General features: G+C 38.5%; 1 protein-coding gene across 2 annotated transcripts in view; it reads right to left on the bottom strand.

Moving 5' to 3' along the window:
* Nucleotides 1-19,458, bottom strand: part of mis18bp1 (MIS18 binding protein 1) — a 52,133-nt gene that overhangs the window by 12,070 nt on the left and 20,605 nt on the right. Inside the window, exons 4-11 of one of the 2 annotated variants that reach the window (XM_080202472.1) lie at nucleotides 18,068-18,588; nucleotides 16,852-16,928; nucleotides 13,561-13,691; nucleotides 11,644-11,728; nucleotides 10,181-10,371; nucleotides 8,002-8,165; nucleotides 7,811-7,907; nucleotides 3,989-5,798 (exon numbers count right to left, since the gene is read on the bottom strand). In XM_080202472.1, coding sequence (XP_080058598.1) covers nucleotides 3,989-5,798; nucleotides 7,811-7,907; nucleotides 8,002-8,165; nucleotides 10,181-10,371; nucleotides 11,644-11,728; nucleotides 13,561-13,691; nucleotides 16,852-16,928; nucleotides 18,068-18,588 — 3,076 coding nt within the window. Of the gene's footprint in view, nucleotides 1-3,988; nucleotides 5,799-7,810; nucleotides 7,908-8,001; nucleotides 8,166-10,171; nucleotides 10,372-11,643; nucleotides 11,729-13,560; nucleotides 13,692-16,851; nucleotides 16,929-18,067; nucleotides 18,589-19,458 lie in introns of both variants that reach the window. The other variant, XM_080202471.1, reaches the window with a different exon arrangement.

The raw sequence follows: 19,458 nt of genomic DNA on the forward strand, positions 1-19,458 counted from the left end.
AGTGCTAGGAGGCCTTGTGGTATTGTGATAATGCCGTAAATGCTGGACTAAAAGTTCCAGGTTGGTGTCCAACACCAGGACTTATTGGTCATAGAAGGAGTATTTATACTGCAGTTTACTCCAACTAACGAATTGGGGGGTGGGGGGGGTGCCCACAGAGCTCAGAGATAGTAAAGTTTCTGTCAGAGAGTAGAGTATGGAAATTGGCAGGAATAAAACTTACAGTACAGCAGAAAAAAGACAACTACAGTGCTGTGTAAAACAGTACCAAGGGCACTGTACCTAAATGCACGCAGTACACAGAACAAGGTAAATGAGCAGGGATCACACATTGCAACTGGAGGGTACGGTGTTGCAGCCACGTCTCTGTGATGCCTACAAGTGGTTCAGAGGTGGAATCTGAATATCCAAAGATGTGTTCTATTGAAAGGATAGACAGATGGATAGAGGAGGCGAGGTTGCCTATTTGGTAAGAAACAAAATTAAATCATTAGAAGTAACATAGGGTTGGATGGTGTAAATCACCGTGGGTAGTGTTGAGGAATCACAAAGAGAAAAAGACCTTAATGGAAGTTATGTGTAGGCCCCCTAGCTGTAGCCAGGATGTTGAACAGAAAATAAATCAGGATTTAGAAAAGACAATATTACAGAAATCATGGGGATTTCAAAAGGCAAGTGGACTAGGAAAATTGAACTGGTAGCGGACCTCAACATAAAGAATTTGTGGCATGTCTACAGGATGGTATTTTTGGAGCAGCTTGTGCTAAAGCCCATTAGGGAACAAGCACTTTTGGATCTGGTGATGTGTAGTGATGATGTGGAGATGCGAGCGTTGGACTGGGGTAAACACAGTAAGAGGTCTCACAACACCAGGTTGAAGTCCAACAGGTTTATTTGGTAGCAAAAGCCATGAGCTTTCAGAGTGCTGCCCCTTCATCAAGTGAGTGGGAATTCTATTCACAAACAGGGTATATAAAGACACAAACTCAATTTACAAAATAATGATTGGAATGCAAGTCTTTACAGGTAATCAAGTCTTAAAAGGTACAGACAATGTGAGTGGAGAGAGCGTTAAGCACAGGTTAAAAAGGTGTGTATTGTCTCTAGACAGGACAGTTAGTGAGATTTTGCAAGCCCAGGCAAGTTGTTACCTGTAAAGACTCGCATTCCAATCATTATTTTATAAATTGAGTTTGTGAATCATCATCAAAGCCACCATCCACACGGCAAAATATCAGGAATGTGATGGAATATTTTCCACGTGTCTGGACGAGTGCAACTCCAACAACATTCAAGAAGCTCAATGTCATCCAGCACAAAGCAGCCCACTTGACTGTACCCATTCCACAAGCATTCAATCCCTCCACCACCAACAAACAGTGGTAGTCCTGTGTACCATCCACACAATGCACTACAGGAACTCACTAAAGCTCTATGGCAGCACTCGCCAAATTCATGACCAGTACCATCTAGAAGGACAAGGGCAACTCCAGGTGGCAACACTGCCACCTGGAGGTTCCCCTCCAAGTTACTGACCACCCTCACTTGGAAGTATAATAACATTCCTTCACGGTATCCGATTCAAAATCCTGGAACATCCTCCCGGATAGCACTCTGAGTTTACCTGCATCACAGGGACTGCAGCGCTTTGTGAAGACAGCTCACCACCACCTTCTCAAGGGCAACTAGAGATGAACAATAAATGCTAGCCCAGCCAGTAATACACAAATCCCGTAAATGAATAATAAAAAGGAAAACAGCTTGGGTTTTTAATTCTTTCTTGGAATGTGGGCCAGCATTTGTTGTCCACCCTCAACTGCCCTTGAACTAAGAATAAACCATACTACTGTGGATCTGGAATTAAATTTTTTTAAAATTCATTCGTGGGACATGGACCTTTGCTGGCTGGCCATCTCTAGTTGCCCTTGAGGTGGTGGTGGTGAGCGTTAGGGAGGGTATTCCAGGATTTTGACCCAGCGACTGTGAAGGAATGGCAATACATTTCCAAGTCAGGATGGTGAGTGGCTTGGAGGGGAACTTGCAAGTGGTTCCCATGTATCTGTTGCCCTCAGTCCTTCTAGAAGGAAGTAGTCATGAGTTTGGAAGATGCAGTCTAAAGATCTTTGGTGAATTGCTGCAGTACATCTTGTAGATAGTACACACTGCTGCTACTGAGCGTCAGTGGTGGAGGGATTGAATGTTTGTATGAGTGCAGGCCAGGCTGGGTTAAGGATGACAAGTTTTCTCCCCCTGAAGAACACTTGTGAAACAGGTGATCATCATCATCAGACTTCCAGATTTTTCTTGGAATTTAAACTTCACCATCTTCTATGATAGGATTCAAAACCAGGGCCCCACAGCATTACCCTGGGATCTCTGGACTACTAGTCCAGTGACAATACCACTATGTCACCACCCCCACTCCCTTGGCTCCTGCTCTGAGCATTTCACCATTCGTTTCATTTCTTATTCAAAATTCTTGTTCTGTATCATTAAACTTTTTTCACCAAGATATCTTCAGCCCTTTCCCCTCAACCGAGCAACTTCTCATTTTGTGATTCCCCCCTCCCAAACACATATTCACATCCATGTTCACCCTGGAATGCAAAGATAACCTTCAAGTAAACAACAGAGCTGACATCTTCACCCCTGTCATAACCTCCACTTCCATGCCACTGACTTAAATGGGTATGGTAACCTACTGATTATGGGAATAGACGAAAATCTGGACATGACTAGTTCAAATGCTATCATAGCTATTTGGGAAATTGAATGAATTAAATCCGGTGAATTATGAACTCTATCTAGATAAAGTTGCCAGAAAAGCTGTCCAGTTGTCTTCGAAATCCAACTTCTTCACTAATATTCTTTGAGAATGGAATTCTTGCCCAGATTTTCAAATACGTGATTCTTAATATCTCAAGGTAGCTATAATGATGGGCAGTAAATGCAGCTTTGCCCAAGACAAAATAACTCAATTTTTCTAATCAACTATTTCGTCATGCTGTACTAGACCACAAAAACCTTATGGTGTTCTCAGTTCAAAGCAGTTATTACCAGGTTGTAAAGTGACATATAATTCTGCATATGCAATACTCCTTACCGCTGCCAAAATGCTTTTACACACTTTTCTCCCCTTCCAGATTCAATCTTTCCTATGTTTTGCTTGTGGACTTCTCATCCTTCATAAACCCCAAATTGTTCAGTGAGCTGTCCACATAATGCAGTTATTTCTCTTCGTCCATCTTGCTGAACTACATCTAGTCCATGTCTTCAACGTACTGAATTTAAATACTTTCATAGCCGTATCCTATCACATGCAAACAATCTCCTCTAGCCTTGTGTCCACAAGGCTAACACAGTGTTAGCCACCTAACACTTTTTTTTTGTGTCTCCTCTTTTTTGGTGCATCGGTGGCAACACCTTCAGAAGTCTTCATTAAACCTCAAAGCCCTTATATTTTAAAAATCTTCTCAAAAACAACTCTGCAAACAGATTACCTTTCCTACACTTCACAACAGTTTGACATTTATTGTTTTAGTTTATCTACTTCTGCTCTCCATTGTAAATGGTTTAGAGATGTTATCCAGATTAATGTACTATGCTGTGCTTTCAATCAAGACAAAAATAATTGTGGTTAGTGAAGCTTTGGGTATTGTTCAGTTTGGATACAAGCCTCGTTAATTAAAAGGTAGAAATAAGGATATTTAAGGAATAATTGAGAAACTTAGCCAATATAGATATCATAAAAATCGTGGTTCTGAAACACTAGGGCAATATATGTGCAAAAAGGAATACTTTATCACAGTGTTAAAAAAATGCTCAAGGTATATGAACCCAATATCATAGGTTATTGGTATATATTACTTCCAAAAATCGTTTCCAAAACATACGCTTTTTAAAAACTTTTAGCATACATAGAAACAGGGAAATAAAGATCAGGAAGATTCCAGCCTCAGACTTCCTCCAACCACTGAACTGTTCTTACCTGTGCAGGCAATGTAGTTCTTCCTTAGTCCAAAAATCTCCTTCAGTATCTACAGAACGCAACCTTTTAGGCTGTTTCGGTTGTTTTTTCTGACTAGACTTAGAATATAACTCAGGGTCAAAGTCTGGACCTAATATTTTTCTAGCTACATCTTTTTTCTTTGAAGCCTTTGTTGAGCATTTTGGCTCGTCTTCTAAAATAACTTCAGTCTCATTTACTTCAGCATCTGTAACAGATGACAGGAACCTATTAAATTGATTCTTAGGTTTTCTTTGTGAAGAGTGTTGGTTACACTTCGATTCACTGCTTCCAGCGTTGTAGTGATTTAATTTTGCTTCATTTACTGGATGTGTCAGAGATGTTTCAACTTTGACATTTAGTTTTGAAGAGCATTTCAGCCCACCTTTTGCAGTCACCTCAGCATTGCCAGTATACAATCCCTTCTTTGACTTGTCTGTTTGAGGATGACAGGAAGTCTGACGATTTTGAACACAAGTGGTTTTCTGTCTTGAAGGATAGCGCTTATTTAAGCTAAATTCCTCAGTATTGTTTTCTCTGATTTCCTTGTTGGTTGGAGTAGAGTTGGATGATATCAACGACTCAGATGAAAAACAACTGTTATTAATCATTGAAGAGATTTGTTTAAGCTGCACTGAAGACTTTTCAGACTGTGGTTCTGTGACAGTACAACAGTCAATATTGCTGATAGTTGAAATGATTTGTTTACTCATTGGTGTTCGGTTTTGTTTATTGACACTCCGTTTGTAGTTGACACTTCTCACTTTCCTTTTGATGTTAATTTTGGTACTCTGACTGGTTTCCAAACTTTCATCTTCTGATTGACTCAATTTGATCGGTTTCTTGACTGATTTTGAAGAATGATTCGCTTCTGTAGGCCTTTTAGACATATGATCAAAACTATCACTGTCACTTACAGCCTCCATTTCAGATGAATGGCTAATTTCTACCAAAGGCATATTTGTTCCTTTGTTCCTTTTGCTTTTAACATTACCTAATATCTCACTTGATTTTATTGTCCCATTTCTTGATTTGTGAGGATTCTGCAGTTTTGCTTCCATGGATCTATTAGTTCTTATTTCAAAAGTATCACCATCACTCGTATCCTTCAGTGCGGGTGAATCACTCATTATAGTTATTGACATATTTCTTATTTCGTTTCTGTTTTCAATGTAACCTAATGACTTACTTGATTTTATTGTCCTGTTACTTAATTTGTATGGATCACGCAGTTTTGCTTCCATGGGTCTATTAGTCTTGTTTTCAAAAATATCAGCGTCACTTGCACCTGTTATTACAGGTGAATTGCTCATTTTGGTCATTGGTATACTTCCTCTTTTGTTTCTGTTTTCAACATGATCTAACAACACACTTGATTTTATTGTCCCACTTCTTAACTTGTAAGGATCACGCACTTCCATTTGTTGCCTATTGGGCTTGTTTTCCAAAACTCCTCTTGTATCCTCTTCTTCAGATGGAATAACCACATTTACAGCAGCCGAAGTCCTTGCTTTATTTCTGATTATATGGGCATTGTGTAACTCACTTAATTTCACTGTTTTGTTGAATAATGTAAGAGGATCACGAATCGGGGTCATAACAACAGTTGGATTTTGCTTCCTGGTAATAGATGTTTTTGTATTCGAAGTACATTCATTGCTGCTTGAAGCAGCCTGTCCTGACAATTGTTTGCGTGTTTGATTTCTCATGATAAATTTCACTGGTTGCTTTTTAGACTTTTCATTAGCCTTTTTTGTCTCTTTGATATTTCTTCCCTTCTTCAAAACTGGATCTATTAAAAGACAAATGCTAAAATAAACCTGGAGATCAGCAGCTGTTTATGATAACAGATTGATTTAGGCAATGAGTCAGCATTCCACAAGAAATGATGAATCTAAAAAATAGCTAAATGCAATGCAAAATCTGGATAAAAACATTTTTATCCCACTTGTTACCATTCCACCAATTCCTGGAAGCTGCACCAGGGATCCCTGAAGGAAAGCTTGAATGTGTGGAAAAGTCAGTGCTCCAACTGGTTGATGAAATATTTCTGTGAAATTGCTTGCAAACTGCAGGTGATGCTTAAGAATTTATAAAAGGGGAAAATGTACTACCGTTGATATCGACTAGCTTAAGGTAATTCACCATGAGGGTGTGATAGTGGTAGTAACTACTTCAATTGTTCGCGAGCTTAAGCAAAAGCTTGATCTAAATGCTATAACATCTTTATAAATCCTAGGGCAGTCACAGAAGCAGAAGATTCTGATATAACAATCTTAGGAGAAACTTTGCATCTGGAGCTAAAGGCAGCAAATATTCAATTATGGTGACAATCAAACTCTCAATTGCAAGCTCTTTTAAAAAGATGTGGACATATTCTTTGCTTTAAATGTAGCTCTATTTGGCTGGAAGGAAAATCAGGATGATTGTTTTCCAGACCATACTCTGACCTGCGCCAGTTTTGACACTTGCAGCATCCAAATGATTCTGCGTACCTCTGTAGATACCAAGCAAAATACCCCAAAATCAAAAACATCCACTGCTACTGTTCAGTATTCTGAAAGACAATTTCGCCCACATAGGCATATTAAACTTGTTTAATGTTTTACAAAAATTTAACTAAATTTGAATGCAAGAAATAACGTGAGAATGAAACACCAACTAAGTAGCAAGGTGAAAATAACAGAAAAGGACTCAAAGCTGATGGATAAAATGTATGTAGATTCTTGGTACTAAGATGATGATGCCAAGTATTTGGCTAGCAAATGGACAATTTCTTATTGACCCATTTCATATACCTCTGACCTCACTTGAATTAAGTCCCTTATTAAAAGATACTGTCTGTTCGTGTTTTCATTATTGTTATAACAAAAAATTAGAGGACAATTACTGGGAGGTGAACAACAGGTGCCAAATAGAAAGAGTTGGTGTGTGGTGTGGTGTGTCTGTGTCTCAATTGGAAGACCATTCAGATTTAGGGCACTCTCTCCTCAGGAATCTGGGAGTTCCAGCTCTCCCTCATTAGTATCCCTAACCATGGATTTGCACAGCATATCTGAAGATATTATTGTAAATTAACACGGTCCAGGTTTTATAGTCAGTACAGTGGCTTGGTGTCACAACTGACCTCGAAGAAAGCTTTTCACAAAGATCTAGCAATCTTTGTGGCATGGATTTCATCTCTTCTGATATCTCACCATAATGATGATGGGCGCTGCTGACAGTTTTACCGTAAACAAAAATATTTGCAAAATTAGGCCAGTACATGATAAATGTGAACCGACAAATCCATTCTGGGAGAACCAAAACATAAGAACATAAGAAATAGGAGCAGGAGTAGGCCATCTAGCCCTTCGAGCCTGCCCCGCCATTCAATAAGATCATGGCTGATCTGTCGCTGCTCAGTTCCACTTTCCCGCCCTCTCCCCATAACCTTTAATCCCCTCTCCTATCAAAAACCCATCAACCCGCGTCTTAAAAATATTTAGCGAGGCAGCCTCCACCACTTCAACAGGCAGAGAATTCCAGAGATTCACCACCCTTTGAGTGAAGAAGTTCCTCCTCAACTCTGTTCTAAACCGCCCCCCTTTTATCTTGAGGCTGTGCCCCCTAGTCCTATTGTCTTTTTTGAGCGGGAAGGGTCTTTCTACCTCTATCTACTATATTATATCTATATTAATTATTAATTTATAATATTATATATATATATATAATATATATTATATATAATATTAATATAATATACTGAAAACGTAGCTTGAGCATGTTTAACAGACATATTTATCGAAGTTTACATTATCTTACTTCTATTTTGTCCTGTATTCAGGTCTTCCGTCAATGTTTTTTGTTTTCTTTTACGTTTTGAGGTCCTCAGAGATTTTTCATTTCTGGCATTCATTTTCTTTTTTTAATTAATATAAAAATAATCAAAAATGGTTAGTGCTTGAAGAATTTAAGTACTTTTAAAAAAATTTATTATGAAGTATTATACTCACTGGAGTATTGAGCATGCTGGTAGTCAAGTAATCAATTCCACCCTCAAGTACAGTAACGTTCAAGGTATTATCCACAATTAAACGCTGTCCCCGCCAATATTCCAATGGTGCTTTGATATAGCGGCCACTACGGCTAGTCTGCATGTCTCTTTGTACTGATGTTTCTATTCAAGTTTCAATATTTATTTGAAAAAAGTAATGAAAGCCATTTAAAACACAGTCTTAAATATCAAAATTATTGTAAGTAAACAGTTTTATAAACACAGAGAAATTAAAAGTAAATTATTTCTGTAGTAGACAAATTAAAAAGTAAGGAATTTTCTGAGATTACCAGGATTTTCAATTCCAGGTTATTTAACAGACTGCAAACTTGATAAACCACTTTCTTGTATGCTTTTTAGAAACAAAATTGTTCATTTTATCTCGATTACATTATACATGGAAATGAAATAACTAAATTCTTAAAAGAAAAGTCTTACGTAGTTGGAAAAATAGAATTTTATGATTTTGTTATAAATGTCTCTATGGAATTTTCTCAATAATTGGTAACCCTTAGACATATTCACCTAAAGTACACTTCCACATAAACTACAACCACAAAATCCCAACTCTACATTTTGGTTGAATTATAAGGAATGAGGAAAGATCAAAATCTATTTCGATCATATGTCAATTTCATCCTTTTTCAAGCTTTAGGCCACATTAACCTGTCAACTAGCTGGGCAACAAACTCTTATCTCTTTACTTGCCATTGCATCACAAAAATGAGATAGCCTGAAAACGTGCAGAATAAATTTTATACATATACAGTAAAATAGGTTGACCTATTTTATGGGCTTTCTATCCATTTGTAAATCCGTCTTTATACACAATTAGTTTGGTAATAGGGTCACAATCTTCAATTGCTTAAATACAATCTATTTTTTTCTCAAGGAAGATGACAAGCTCATTGATTTTCTTATTCACTTTATGGGCAGCATGGTGCTTAGCACTACTGCCTTGTAGCACCAGAAGCCTCGATTTGATTCCCAGCTTGGGTCACTGTAGAGTTTGCATATTCTCCCGTGTCTGCATGGGTTTTCTCCGGGTGCTCCAGTTTTCTCCCACAGTCCATAAGGCTAGGTTCATCGGCCATGCTAAATTCTTCCTCAGTGTTAATGTAAGACTAATTGTGACAATAATAAATAAATTTTTTACATTGTAGATAAAAAAGGGTGGTTGTGGAAATATCTAGCTTTTTAAGTCTTACTTATTATTGTGATGAATGGTAACGCATGTGGATAAATGTAAGGTCAGCCACTTTGGATCTAAGAAAGATAATTCGGAGCATTTTCTAAATGGAGAGAAACTCAATATTGTGGAGAAACAGAGATTTACGTGTCTATGTACACAAAGCACTAAAAGCTAGCTGACAGATATAAAAGGTTATCAAAAAGGCTAATGGAATATTGAACTATATCTCAAGGGAATTGGGACACAAAAACATTTCGTCAAGAAGTTACAAAAGGCAATAGGCAGATATAGTAAGTGGGCAAAAATTATGCCATATAGAATCTGATGTGTGGAAGTGCAAAGTCATCCACTTTGAGCCCTAGAAAGACAAATCAGATTTTTTTTCCCCAGAGCTGTAGAAGAACAAAAGGGTGTATATGTGCACATATCACTGAAAGTTAGTGGGCACAGAAAAAAGCATTGAAAAAGACAATGGAATGTTGGCCTTTAGCTCAAAGGGGCATTAATACTAAGTGGAGAATGTTATGCTTTAGTTATAGTCTTGGTCAGACCTAATTCAGTGCACTGTGTTCAGTTTTGGACACCATGCCTCAAGAAGGATATTAATCTGCAATCCTTCTAACATATGCAAATGACAGGCACTAAGAGCAGGAGAAATTTTTGGTCAGCCACGTAATAGAGGTACCTCTACCATCACTATCCGTTGTTCCAGACTACAACATGCATGCAAAAGTGCTTTTTGTCACAGCAACTCTGACTCAGTGATTTGTAACATACACTTTTACAGATCAGGAGTTATTACCAAAAAGCTTTTCCTTTGAATGAGTGTTCATATACTTATATTTTTAAAAAAGTGAATAGTATTCTTCCTACTCCTTTGATGCAGGCTTAATATAAATTAATCTTCCCAATTTTAACAAAATAACTAAAAACGTACCCATCTTACTTCTTAACTTTTTTGTCTGCTTTCTCTTTACTGCATTCCTTGCTTTAACAAGCTGGTATCTGGTGGCTTGAGTCTCATCCACATTATCTTCTGAAGCTGTATTATCTTGTGATTTTCTGGATTTCACTAAAGACAACTTTTCAGTTCTGGCCCTTTTAGTCTCTCTCGAACTTGGATTGTTAGATTTTCCTCTAAATAATGAGAACTTTTGATATATTAGTTTTTTAAAAACATATTATCATTTCAAAAATTCCAATAATTTGGTATTAATTGCACATCAGTTATTAAAAATTAATTCACTTTGCTATTTTCCCCTGGAATATTTGTTGCAAATGGTCAGAAATGGAAAATTATACTCAGCAAAGACTTGATAAAGGCTTCAACAAATACTCTCACTTTTGACAAGAGGAATTTATTGAATTCATGTCCAGTCTGAATGTGATTCTCCCAGCCCGCTGTAATGCTTTTGTAGTGCAGGGCCGGGACACTCAAGAGGAGGCCGTTTCATGGGTTTCCTGCTGGGCGCCACAGTCTCCACCGGCCAGACTTATAGCAGTGTCAGCTCCACGCCAGAACATTGGTATGGAGCTGCATAACTTGTTTAATGTCAAGTCTCCGAGCCCGCTAGGGTCTCCTGTCTACCAGGAGTGGTTCATTCCAAAGGGATTTACTATAGCTCCCCACTATCGGGGAGCTAGTGGCCATACCCCACAGGGGTATAAGGGGACAAATGAAACCCCCTAGAGAGTTGAGGGCAAGGGCATGCCCCCTGGGCATTACCAGCTTGGCACTGTCAAGGTACAAAGTGGCAATGCCCAGGGGGCACAGTGGCACTGCTCAACAGGCAGTGGGCAGTGAGAGATCAGTGGAGTGGGAAGTGTCCCACTGCCACTCTGCATAGGGATCACAAGCAGAGGAGGGAGAAGGTCAAGGCTGGGCTAGACATGTTTGCAGGACTAGCCAGCAATCAAACTGGCCAGCGATTGGGAAGCTGGCAGTGTGGGGCTACTGCACATGCGCCGACCCCGCGCAGACAGATCAGCACGTGTGCAGTGGCCCGCTCAGCAGTATGTTGCCGGCCTCTCCAGCGGGAATAGGCCCGCCCCTGATTTTTCATGAGATTTACGCTAATGTATTCTGGAGTGCACAAGGTAATGGGAGATGCCTTTTTGAAAATCCCGCCTGAAAAAAAAAGCGGGATTTATTCCAGCTTTTACACAAATTTGACACTTAGAAATCCCCCCTCCCAACATTTTTCAACCATTTGTCAATATCTGCTAAATATTTCTTATGTAAGAAAGACAAAAAGAATGACAAATGCAGGACTGGATCAAAGTCTGAGATAATGGGCAATTCTATGACAGATTCTTTGGAGTTCGCTTTCCTGAAAATTTCAGACCTAGGTTGGTAATTTTGGCCTAAGCAGCCACAAAGTACAGTATAGAACAGAAATAGAAATGTACCTCCTATGAAGAAATTCTTCAATATATTCCTTCCAATCCGATGGAAAACCAAAAAAGAAACGTTTTAAAAAGATATCGGAGAATCCTGTTATTTTAAAAAACAGTTAATTTAAGGATTAAATCTCTACCAGCACTTTTCATTCTCATTTATGGTGGTAAAGGATAAACTGTCAAATTTAAAGGAGAAATTAGATAAATATATCTTTGCATGAAATTAGGCATGTTGACATTTCACAGATTAAAACAGACAAATTTTCACTTAAATACTGTTGTTATCTACATGAATTAATACATACTAATTTACTGAAATTAAAAGATTAAGAAAGAAAAAGAGCCAAGACTATATGTTTAATTTTCCGAAAGTAGGCTTTGGAGGGAGTTTCCAAATTTTGAACTACGTCTCACAACTGAAACAAATTCTGTTGGGGGCATCAGACTTTTAATAGTTATTGGGGAAATAAATTAAGGTTGTGTATTGTCAAATAAAACGTAACCAGTAAAGGCACACTTCTTTAAACAAAATTAAATTGAAACATCCTGACAGGGTTGATGCTGAGAGGACATTTCTTCTTGTGGGAGGTCTAGTATTGGGGGCCAATGTTTAAAAATAAGAGGTTGCCAATCTAAGACAAAGATAGAGAAGAACTTTTTCTCTCAGAGGGTTGAGTGTCTTGGAACTCTGTTCCGGAAAAAAAAACGGTGGAAGCAGAATCTTTTCATATTTTTAAGGCAGACATAGACAGATGCTTAATAAGCAAGTGGGGTGGGGTTGTGGGGGGGGGTGGGGCGATGGGGAGAATGGTTATTGAGAGTAGGCACAAATATAGAGTTGACAATACACTCAGGTCAGCCATGATCTTATTGAATGGTGCAGCAGGCTTGATGTAGCCTGCAGTTAATTTGTGTGTTTGTAATATGATAATTTCCAGTGTTATTAAGTTTACCAAGGAGCACTCAACTTTAAACTAATGCCTGTAAAGTCATTTGCCTGTAAAGTCATTTTTTAAAACTTTTGCCCCCCTAACAGCATTTTCCAACAGTACATATAAAAGATACTTGATTATACCACAAGATCAAAACAAACCATTCTGCACAAATAACCCATGCTGGCACTTATGCTCGACTTAAGCCTTCTCCCAACTTTCCTCATTTAAGTCAGTCATTGTAATCCTTTAATCTCTTTTCCCTCTCATTTTTCTAGCTTCTTTTTAAATGCATCTATGCACCTAAACTATTTATTTGCTTCAAACATTGTCTGGTAGCAAGTTCTAAATTCTCATCAATCTTTGGATGAAGTTTCTTCTGAACTTCCTACTGGATTTATTGGGTCTCTAATATTAATGGCCTCTAGTTATGCTCTCTGCATACATTCTACAAAACCTTCTGTAATTTGAAAGACCCCCTTTAGGTTACCCCTCAGCCTTATTTTTCTAAAAGAAACCCAAGCAGTCAACCCTTTTCTGATATATACAGCAACAGGTATCTGATGTCACAGTTTTAAATCCTGTTTGTATTCTTTCCAGTGCTTCTACTTCTTTTTTATAATATGGCGACTAAAACCAAATGCAGTTCAATGTGGGTTTAACAAAGTACCCACTTTTCAATTTAATCCCTGTAGAAATAAAACTTAGTGCTTAATCTTTCTAACCTTGCAACTTCCAAGTAATATGGGATCTCCCTTTTTTCCTACCAAAACGTACCATCTTACATTTGTCAGTGCTGAACTTAATTCGCCAATTATTCATCCACTCTTTCACATCTCAGCACTGATCCTTGTGGAACACCATTTCCCACCTCCGCCACAGCCTTTATTCCCACTTCCTGCGCTGTCTTAAAGCCAGCTAGCAATCCATTCTGCCACTTGTCCTAATTGTACATTTTCTGACATTATTCATTAATTTATTAAGTGCTACTTACCTTGGTTCTTCATTGCAATATAATCCAATGGACCTTTCAGAACATATATCGAACCAGTAATAGATTTCACTTCTGTTGGTTTAATTCGTTCAGCAATTACATTACTATGCCAGTATACTCCGTCAGCATCTCTGTTTGGGAAAACATTCCAATTGAATAAACTGAACAAAAAAGTAACCGACGTATTGCACAGATTAACCAAGCTCAAATTTAATTCCAGTTCTGACAAAAGATCATTGACTTGAAACATTGGGCTGAATTTTCCAGCAAGGGTCAAAGCCTTGACGCTAAGCCCACTTATGTCATTAGGTTGTCTGCTGGTTTGAGACCCAGAGAGCCAACAGTAATATCAGGTGGCAGCTCCACCAGGAGAGGTGGATGCTGCTGAAACAGGCAAAGGAGAGGGCAGCTCAACACAGAGATACCATTAGATGCCTCGTTGAAATCCTCAAAAATAGAGGCCTGAAGCTGGTAGGGTCATTGCACTGTAGAGGAAAATGCCTCATCAGGAGTAATGACCTTCAGTGATTGCTGCCTTTATCCTCACAACACTACAGTGGGGTGTGACGCCTGAGACAAGTCTGAAAGCCACTTGACATTTGCCGGGAGGCTGCTTCAATTGAACTAGCGATCACCGCATATGACAGAAAGCAGCTTTGATTTCAAAATGGCCTCAAGGAGGGGTCTTAATTACCCTATTTGGTTGTCTGCCTCTGTGGAGAAGGCAGGTGATCCGATTCCATTTGCCTCTGTGAGAAATAGCGCAGAAGTGAAAATGTGACATGAAGCTATTGTGATTTGACTCCCCACTATTCTCTCTGCCTCCAGGAGGCTGGAAAAATTCAGCCTATTAATTTGTTTTTTCTGTTTTTAGATACTGTCTGATCTGCTGAGTACAAACAGCATTTTCTGTTCTGATCTCAAATATGGTACCTCACAAACAAAAAAAAGGCAATTATTATGAAAATTGGGAAATTATTTTAAAATTTCACAAACATATTCAGCATTCAATATAGCAAAGGAGTACAGGAGGATAAAGGTACTGTAAAATTCAAGTGTATCTGCATACAGTGGGGCAAAAAGAATGCAAGCATAAGTTGCAGTTCTATTTTTCTCAAATGCTTCTAGTTTTATTTCAATTGCACTGTTTTTATTTCCATTTTCAATTTTATTTCCTTAAATTACACAATGCCTATGGGCTTCGTTACAAAAAATAGTAAAGCCCCCTTCACTTGGTAAACATACCAAGCTGCCTCACAGCAGCATTATTAATCAACTTTGACACCAAGATACATAGAGATATTCGGATAGATGGCCAACGGTGAGCATCTAAAAGGATGGAAGAGGCAGAAGGCAGAGGAATAGTGGGTGGTAATTCCAGAATTTCAGGTTAAGACAGCTGAAAGCATGGTTGGCTTTGATGGAATGATTACAATTGGGGATAGGCATGAGACCTGAATTAGAGGAGCACAGAGGCTGTGAAGACTTGTAGGGTTGGAGGAGGTTGTAGAGACATGGGGGACATGGGAAGATTTGAAAACAAGGATGAGAGTCTTAAAACTTAGGGACTACTGAACTGAGAATCAGTGGAGATCAGTGAGAACAGGATGATGGACAAATGAGGCCTGATACTTGTTAGGATCTGAAGAGCAGAGTTTTGACTGAGTTTATCAAGAGTGAAAGATAGAAGTCTGGTCAGAAGAGTGTTGGACAATCAAGTCTAGAAATAACAAAAGCATGGATGAGGGTTTCAGCAGCTGAGTAGTGAAGTTGGGAGATATTATGAGGTAGGCAGTATTAATTATGAAGCTGACATGTGGTTGGAAACTCACCTCCAGGTAAAATATGACAGTAAAGTGGTGAATAGTCTGGTTAAGCCTCAGACAATTGCCAGGGAGAGGGATAAAATTGGTGGCTAGGAATTTATAGTGGGGACCAAAGATAACATTTCAGCTTTCCCAATATTTAACTAGAAGAAATTTCTGCTCAAGCAGTATTGGATGTCAGACAGCAGTCTTACAATCTAGTGTCAATGGAAGAGTTGAGAGAGGTAGAGCAGGCTGTTGCAAATATGGAACCTGATCTCATGTTTTGGGATGATGTTGCCAAGGGACAGTCTATAGATGACAAATAGGAGAGGACAAAGATAGATCTTTGGGGACTCAGAAAAGAATGGTGCTGGAATGGGAAAAGACAGCCATTGCAGTTGACTCTGTAGTGATGACAGGACAGATAAGAATAGAACCAGATGAATGCGGCCCTACCTAAATGGATGACAGAAGAGAAGTACTGGAAGAAGATGGTATAGTCAATTGTGCCAAAAATTACAGACAGGATGGGGAGGGACAGCCATATGGCATGGCATGTAATTTTAATACCTGCCATTTGAGTGCTGTGGCAGATTGGAAAGATTCAAACATGGAATTCCAGGAAAGATGTCCTCGCAGCTATGCATTTTTATTGCTTGAAATATTTTTAGCAAATCTGACATCACCACACAGATTACTGAAACATCTTTACATTTTTGTTCAGAAAAGCCGAAGCTTCATCAATGGGCATCTAAATAAGCTGCGTACATAATATTTCTTGTGAAGTTATATCAGCAGAACAGCACCTCTGAGGAAATCCCTTGCCAGCAGATCCACTGAATGTAGCTCAATTTCTTTAGCTGGAAACATTTTCCTAGTTTTACAGTGTGGTGCAGATAAAAATATTTCATTTTCTCTCCCAATGCTTCAATTTATTAATTCTTACCGTAGCCATATATACCCAGTCTCAGATTTAATCCCAGAGCTATGTTACCTGATCTCAGCTTGGCAATAGGAGCACAAAAATTAGTCAGAATGTTTGGTGCTGATCGATATGATTGCTATCTCCTGGATGTCAAGTGGAGACAAGATTAGACTCTGCTATGACATCCTTTTAACCTGAACAACCCATTAACAATCAGACTAAAATGATTATAGGACAGAGGAGGGCCAGTTTGCCTGCTGTGGCATGTCCTTGCAAGAAGAACTCGCCTAGTCTTCCACTGTAACCCTGAAAATTCTCTCTTCAGGTGCTTATCTAATGAAAGCTTTGATTATTATTGTTAACTCAACTCTCAGAAGGCACCTTCCAAATTCTAATTCTCTTCATAAAAATGTTTTTCACGTCACCATTGTTTCAAGAGCAGTCAAGAGTTAGACACTTCAAAATGGGGAAGGGGTAAAAATGGTGACAGGATTAAAAAAAAGAGTTCTCTTCAAAATATTATTTTTCCCACTTTTATTCTAAAATAAAGGAAGTTACCTTTTCCCTTCAACACAGATCTCATTGCTCCTTTTTATCTGTTGGATGATCCATTTAGTGAGAGTAATCCTCTTTTCCTGTACATTTAAAGAAACAGAGTAATTATTAAAAACCACCAAATAATCTACCTCAAAAATAATTGTCAACCAGATAATAAAGATTACGAAAGAATTCAGTTATTCAGAGCTTTAGAGTTTTGCTCCAAGAAACATCCACCAACGAAGCATCCATTGACCATCCGCTGCTGGTGGAGCTGATTCTCGGTTACTAATTTTGTGGACACTGCGAGTATCAGTTAATTTCTATCTCTTGTAGTCCACTTGAACGATATAGTATTGCCATCTAGAAAGGTCTTGATGTGTTTTTCCTTAACAATGATCTCAGAGAACAGTTATAAGGAGAGGCTGGATAGACTGGGGCTTTTTTCTCTGTGGCATAGAAGGCTCAAGGGTGATCTTATAAAGGTCTATAAAATAATGAGGGTCACAGATGAGCTAGGCAGTCAATATCTTTTCCCCAAGGTAGGGGGAGTCTAAAACTAGAGAGCATAGATTTAAGATGACAGGGGAGAGATACAAAGAAGTGTCCAGATGCAATTTTTTCACACAGATGTCTGGAACAAGCTGCCAGTGGTAGTAATAGAGGCAGGTACAATTTTGTCTTTTCAAAAGCCTTTAGACAGTTACTTGGGTATGATGGGTATGGAGGGATATGGGCCAAATGTGGCAATTGGAATTAACTTAGGGATTTGAAAAAAAGGGCAGCATGGACAAGTTGGGCCAAAGGGCCTGTTTCCATGCTGTCAACCTCTATGACTCCATGACTCTATAACAGGATTAAAGTTTTGAAACGAGTGGCTACAACGCTATGAAATAGAAAGCTGTACTCTCAGTATTTTTCTACATACGGAGAAATGCACATCCTATTCATATATAAACTTTAAACTACCCGTTGTTACTCTAATGGCAGTCTTTAACATAAAATATTCTACATCACGCCTTCTCGATTTATTGGCAACATTTGTTTTTTGGTATTACACATACTATTTAAGTAGTAGACCCTTTGTCAGCTTTGAAAACAAAGGGTCATCTGGACTCAAAATATCAGCTCTTTTCTCCTTAACAGATGCTGCCAGATCTGCTGAGATTTCCCAACATTTTCACTTTTGGTTTTACTTATATAAATAGTTGACCTACATTATGTTTATTTTACTTACTGATTTACTTTCCAGACTATCAACATGGTCAGCTTTCGATTTTACAGGTTCTGTTCCTTGTCTTCTTGGTATACTGATCTTTGGTGATGTCAGCAAGATAGTACACAAATCCTTACACTCTTCAATACCTTTATTTTGTTTTTCACAATGCTGATATCTTGTTTGCATTTTTCCAATATCTGGGTGGACAAACTTTTTCAAGGAGGAAGCACTCAAACCTGTACAGTTCTGGACTTCACTTCTTGTACAGTTGGTACAGTCATTAGTAGAAACGGAATTTGCTGTGTTTAATAACGTGTCCTGAGATCTTTCATCATCACCATCATTGCCATTATCGGTATCCTCTTTCAGAGGAACAGCGTTCCAATTTTCAGGTTTTTTGACAGTGCTATCAGCAGCGAATATCCTTGCACTTTTCTGCAGAGCTTCTATATTTTCAACGGGTTGACAAGCGCTGAGTTTATTTGACGCATTTGGTATCAAAACTGTTGCTCCACGTTGGTTGCTGTCCAGCAATTCCACTGTCATGCAAAGTATGAAAATCATTAGATACTAAGGCATCAGATAGAGGATAGCGTACAAACCCAAACACTCTGCATCACCACCAACCCTAAAAATTGCTGCTGTTAGTATAACTGGGAGTCTTTTAAAGACTTAAATGACTCAATTACTCAACATACTTGGGTAAATTGTACCCCACTACATGGAGAGATTGCAGATGCGTTTGAGGCATTAACAATCATTATAAGGGGACAGTAGAAACAGGAAATATTAGTCAGCAAATAGGACAGTCCATATTCAAAAATGTTAGGCAACTCACATATTGTGGAATCAGATGTACGCTTTATCTGGACTTAATTAACATGTATTCAAAAGGAAAAAATACTACTTGGCCAATTTTCTTGGCATTTTAATGAATTAATATCCCAAGTGGCAAGCTCTACTTGTTGCACTAATTCCACAAAAATGTCAAACTCAAAACATTAAGCTCAAGACAGATCCTGAGAATGGATAACTATTGTTTGTTAAAAGACTCACAATGGGGTGGAAGATACCCAGGATGCCACAGAAGTAGGTGGTTGAACATCAACCATTTGTAACTTAGATCATGGTTTAACTGAGAAACTCAATGCAAATTGGTCAAATTTACTGATGATGCCAAACTAGAAGAAATAGCGAAATCGGAAAAGACAGCACAGAAGTTAGAATGATCCAGATAAACCATGAAAGGTCCCGAAAGACCCAAAAAATTAGTTTTAGCAATTTTGTTACTCAAAATATCTAATTAAGGCACTTGGGTCCATACAACTCAGCTGCTCTTTGCTGATTTCAATAAACTCACTGAAGGATGAGAGGGGAGAGATACAAAAAAGTGTCCAGACGCAATTTTT

Source organism: Carcharhinus amblyrhynchos, chromosome 14, assembly GCF_965287045.1.
Source record: "Carcharhinus amblyrhynchos chromosome 14, sCarAmb.v2.hapA, whole genome shotgun sequence".
Lineage (NCBI taxonomy): Eukaryota > Metazoa > Chordata > Chondrichthyes > Carcharhiniformes > Carcharhinidae > Carcharhinus > Carcharhinus amblyrhynchos.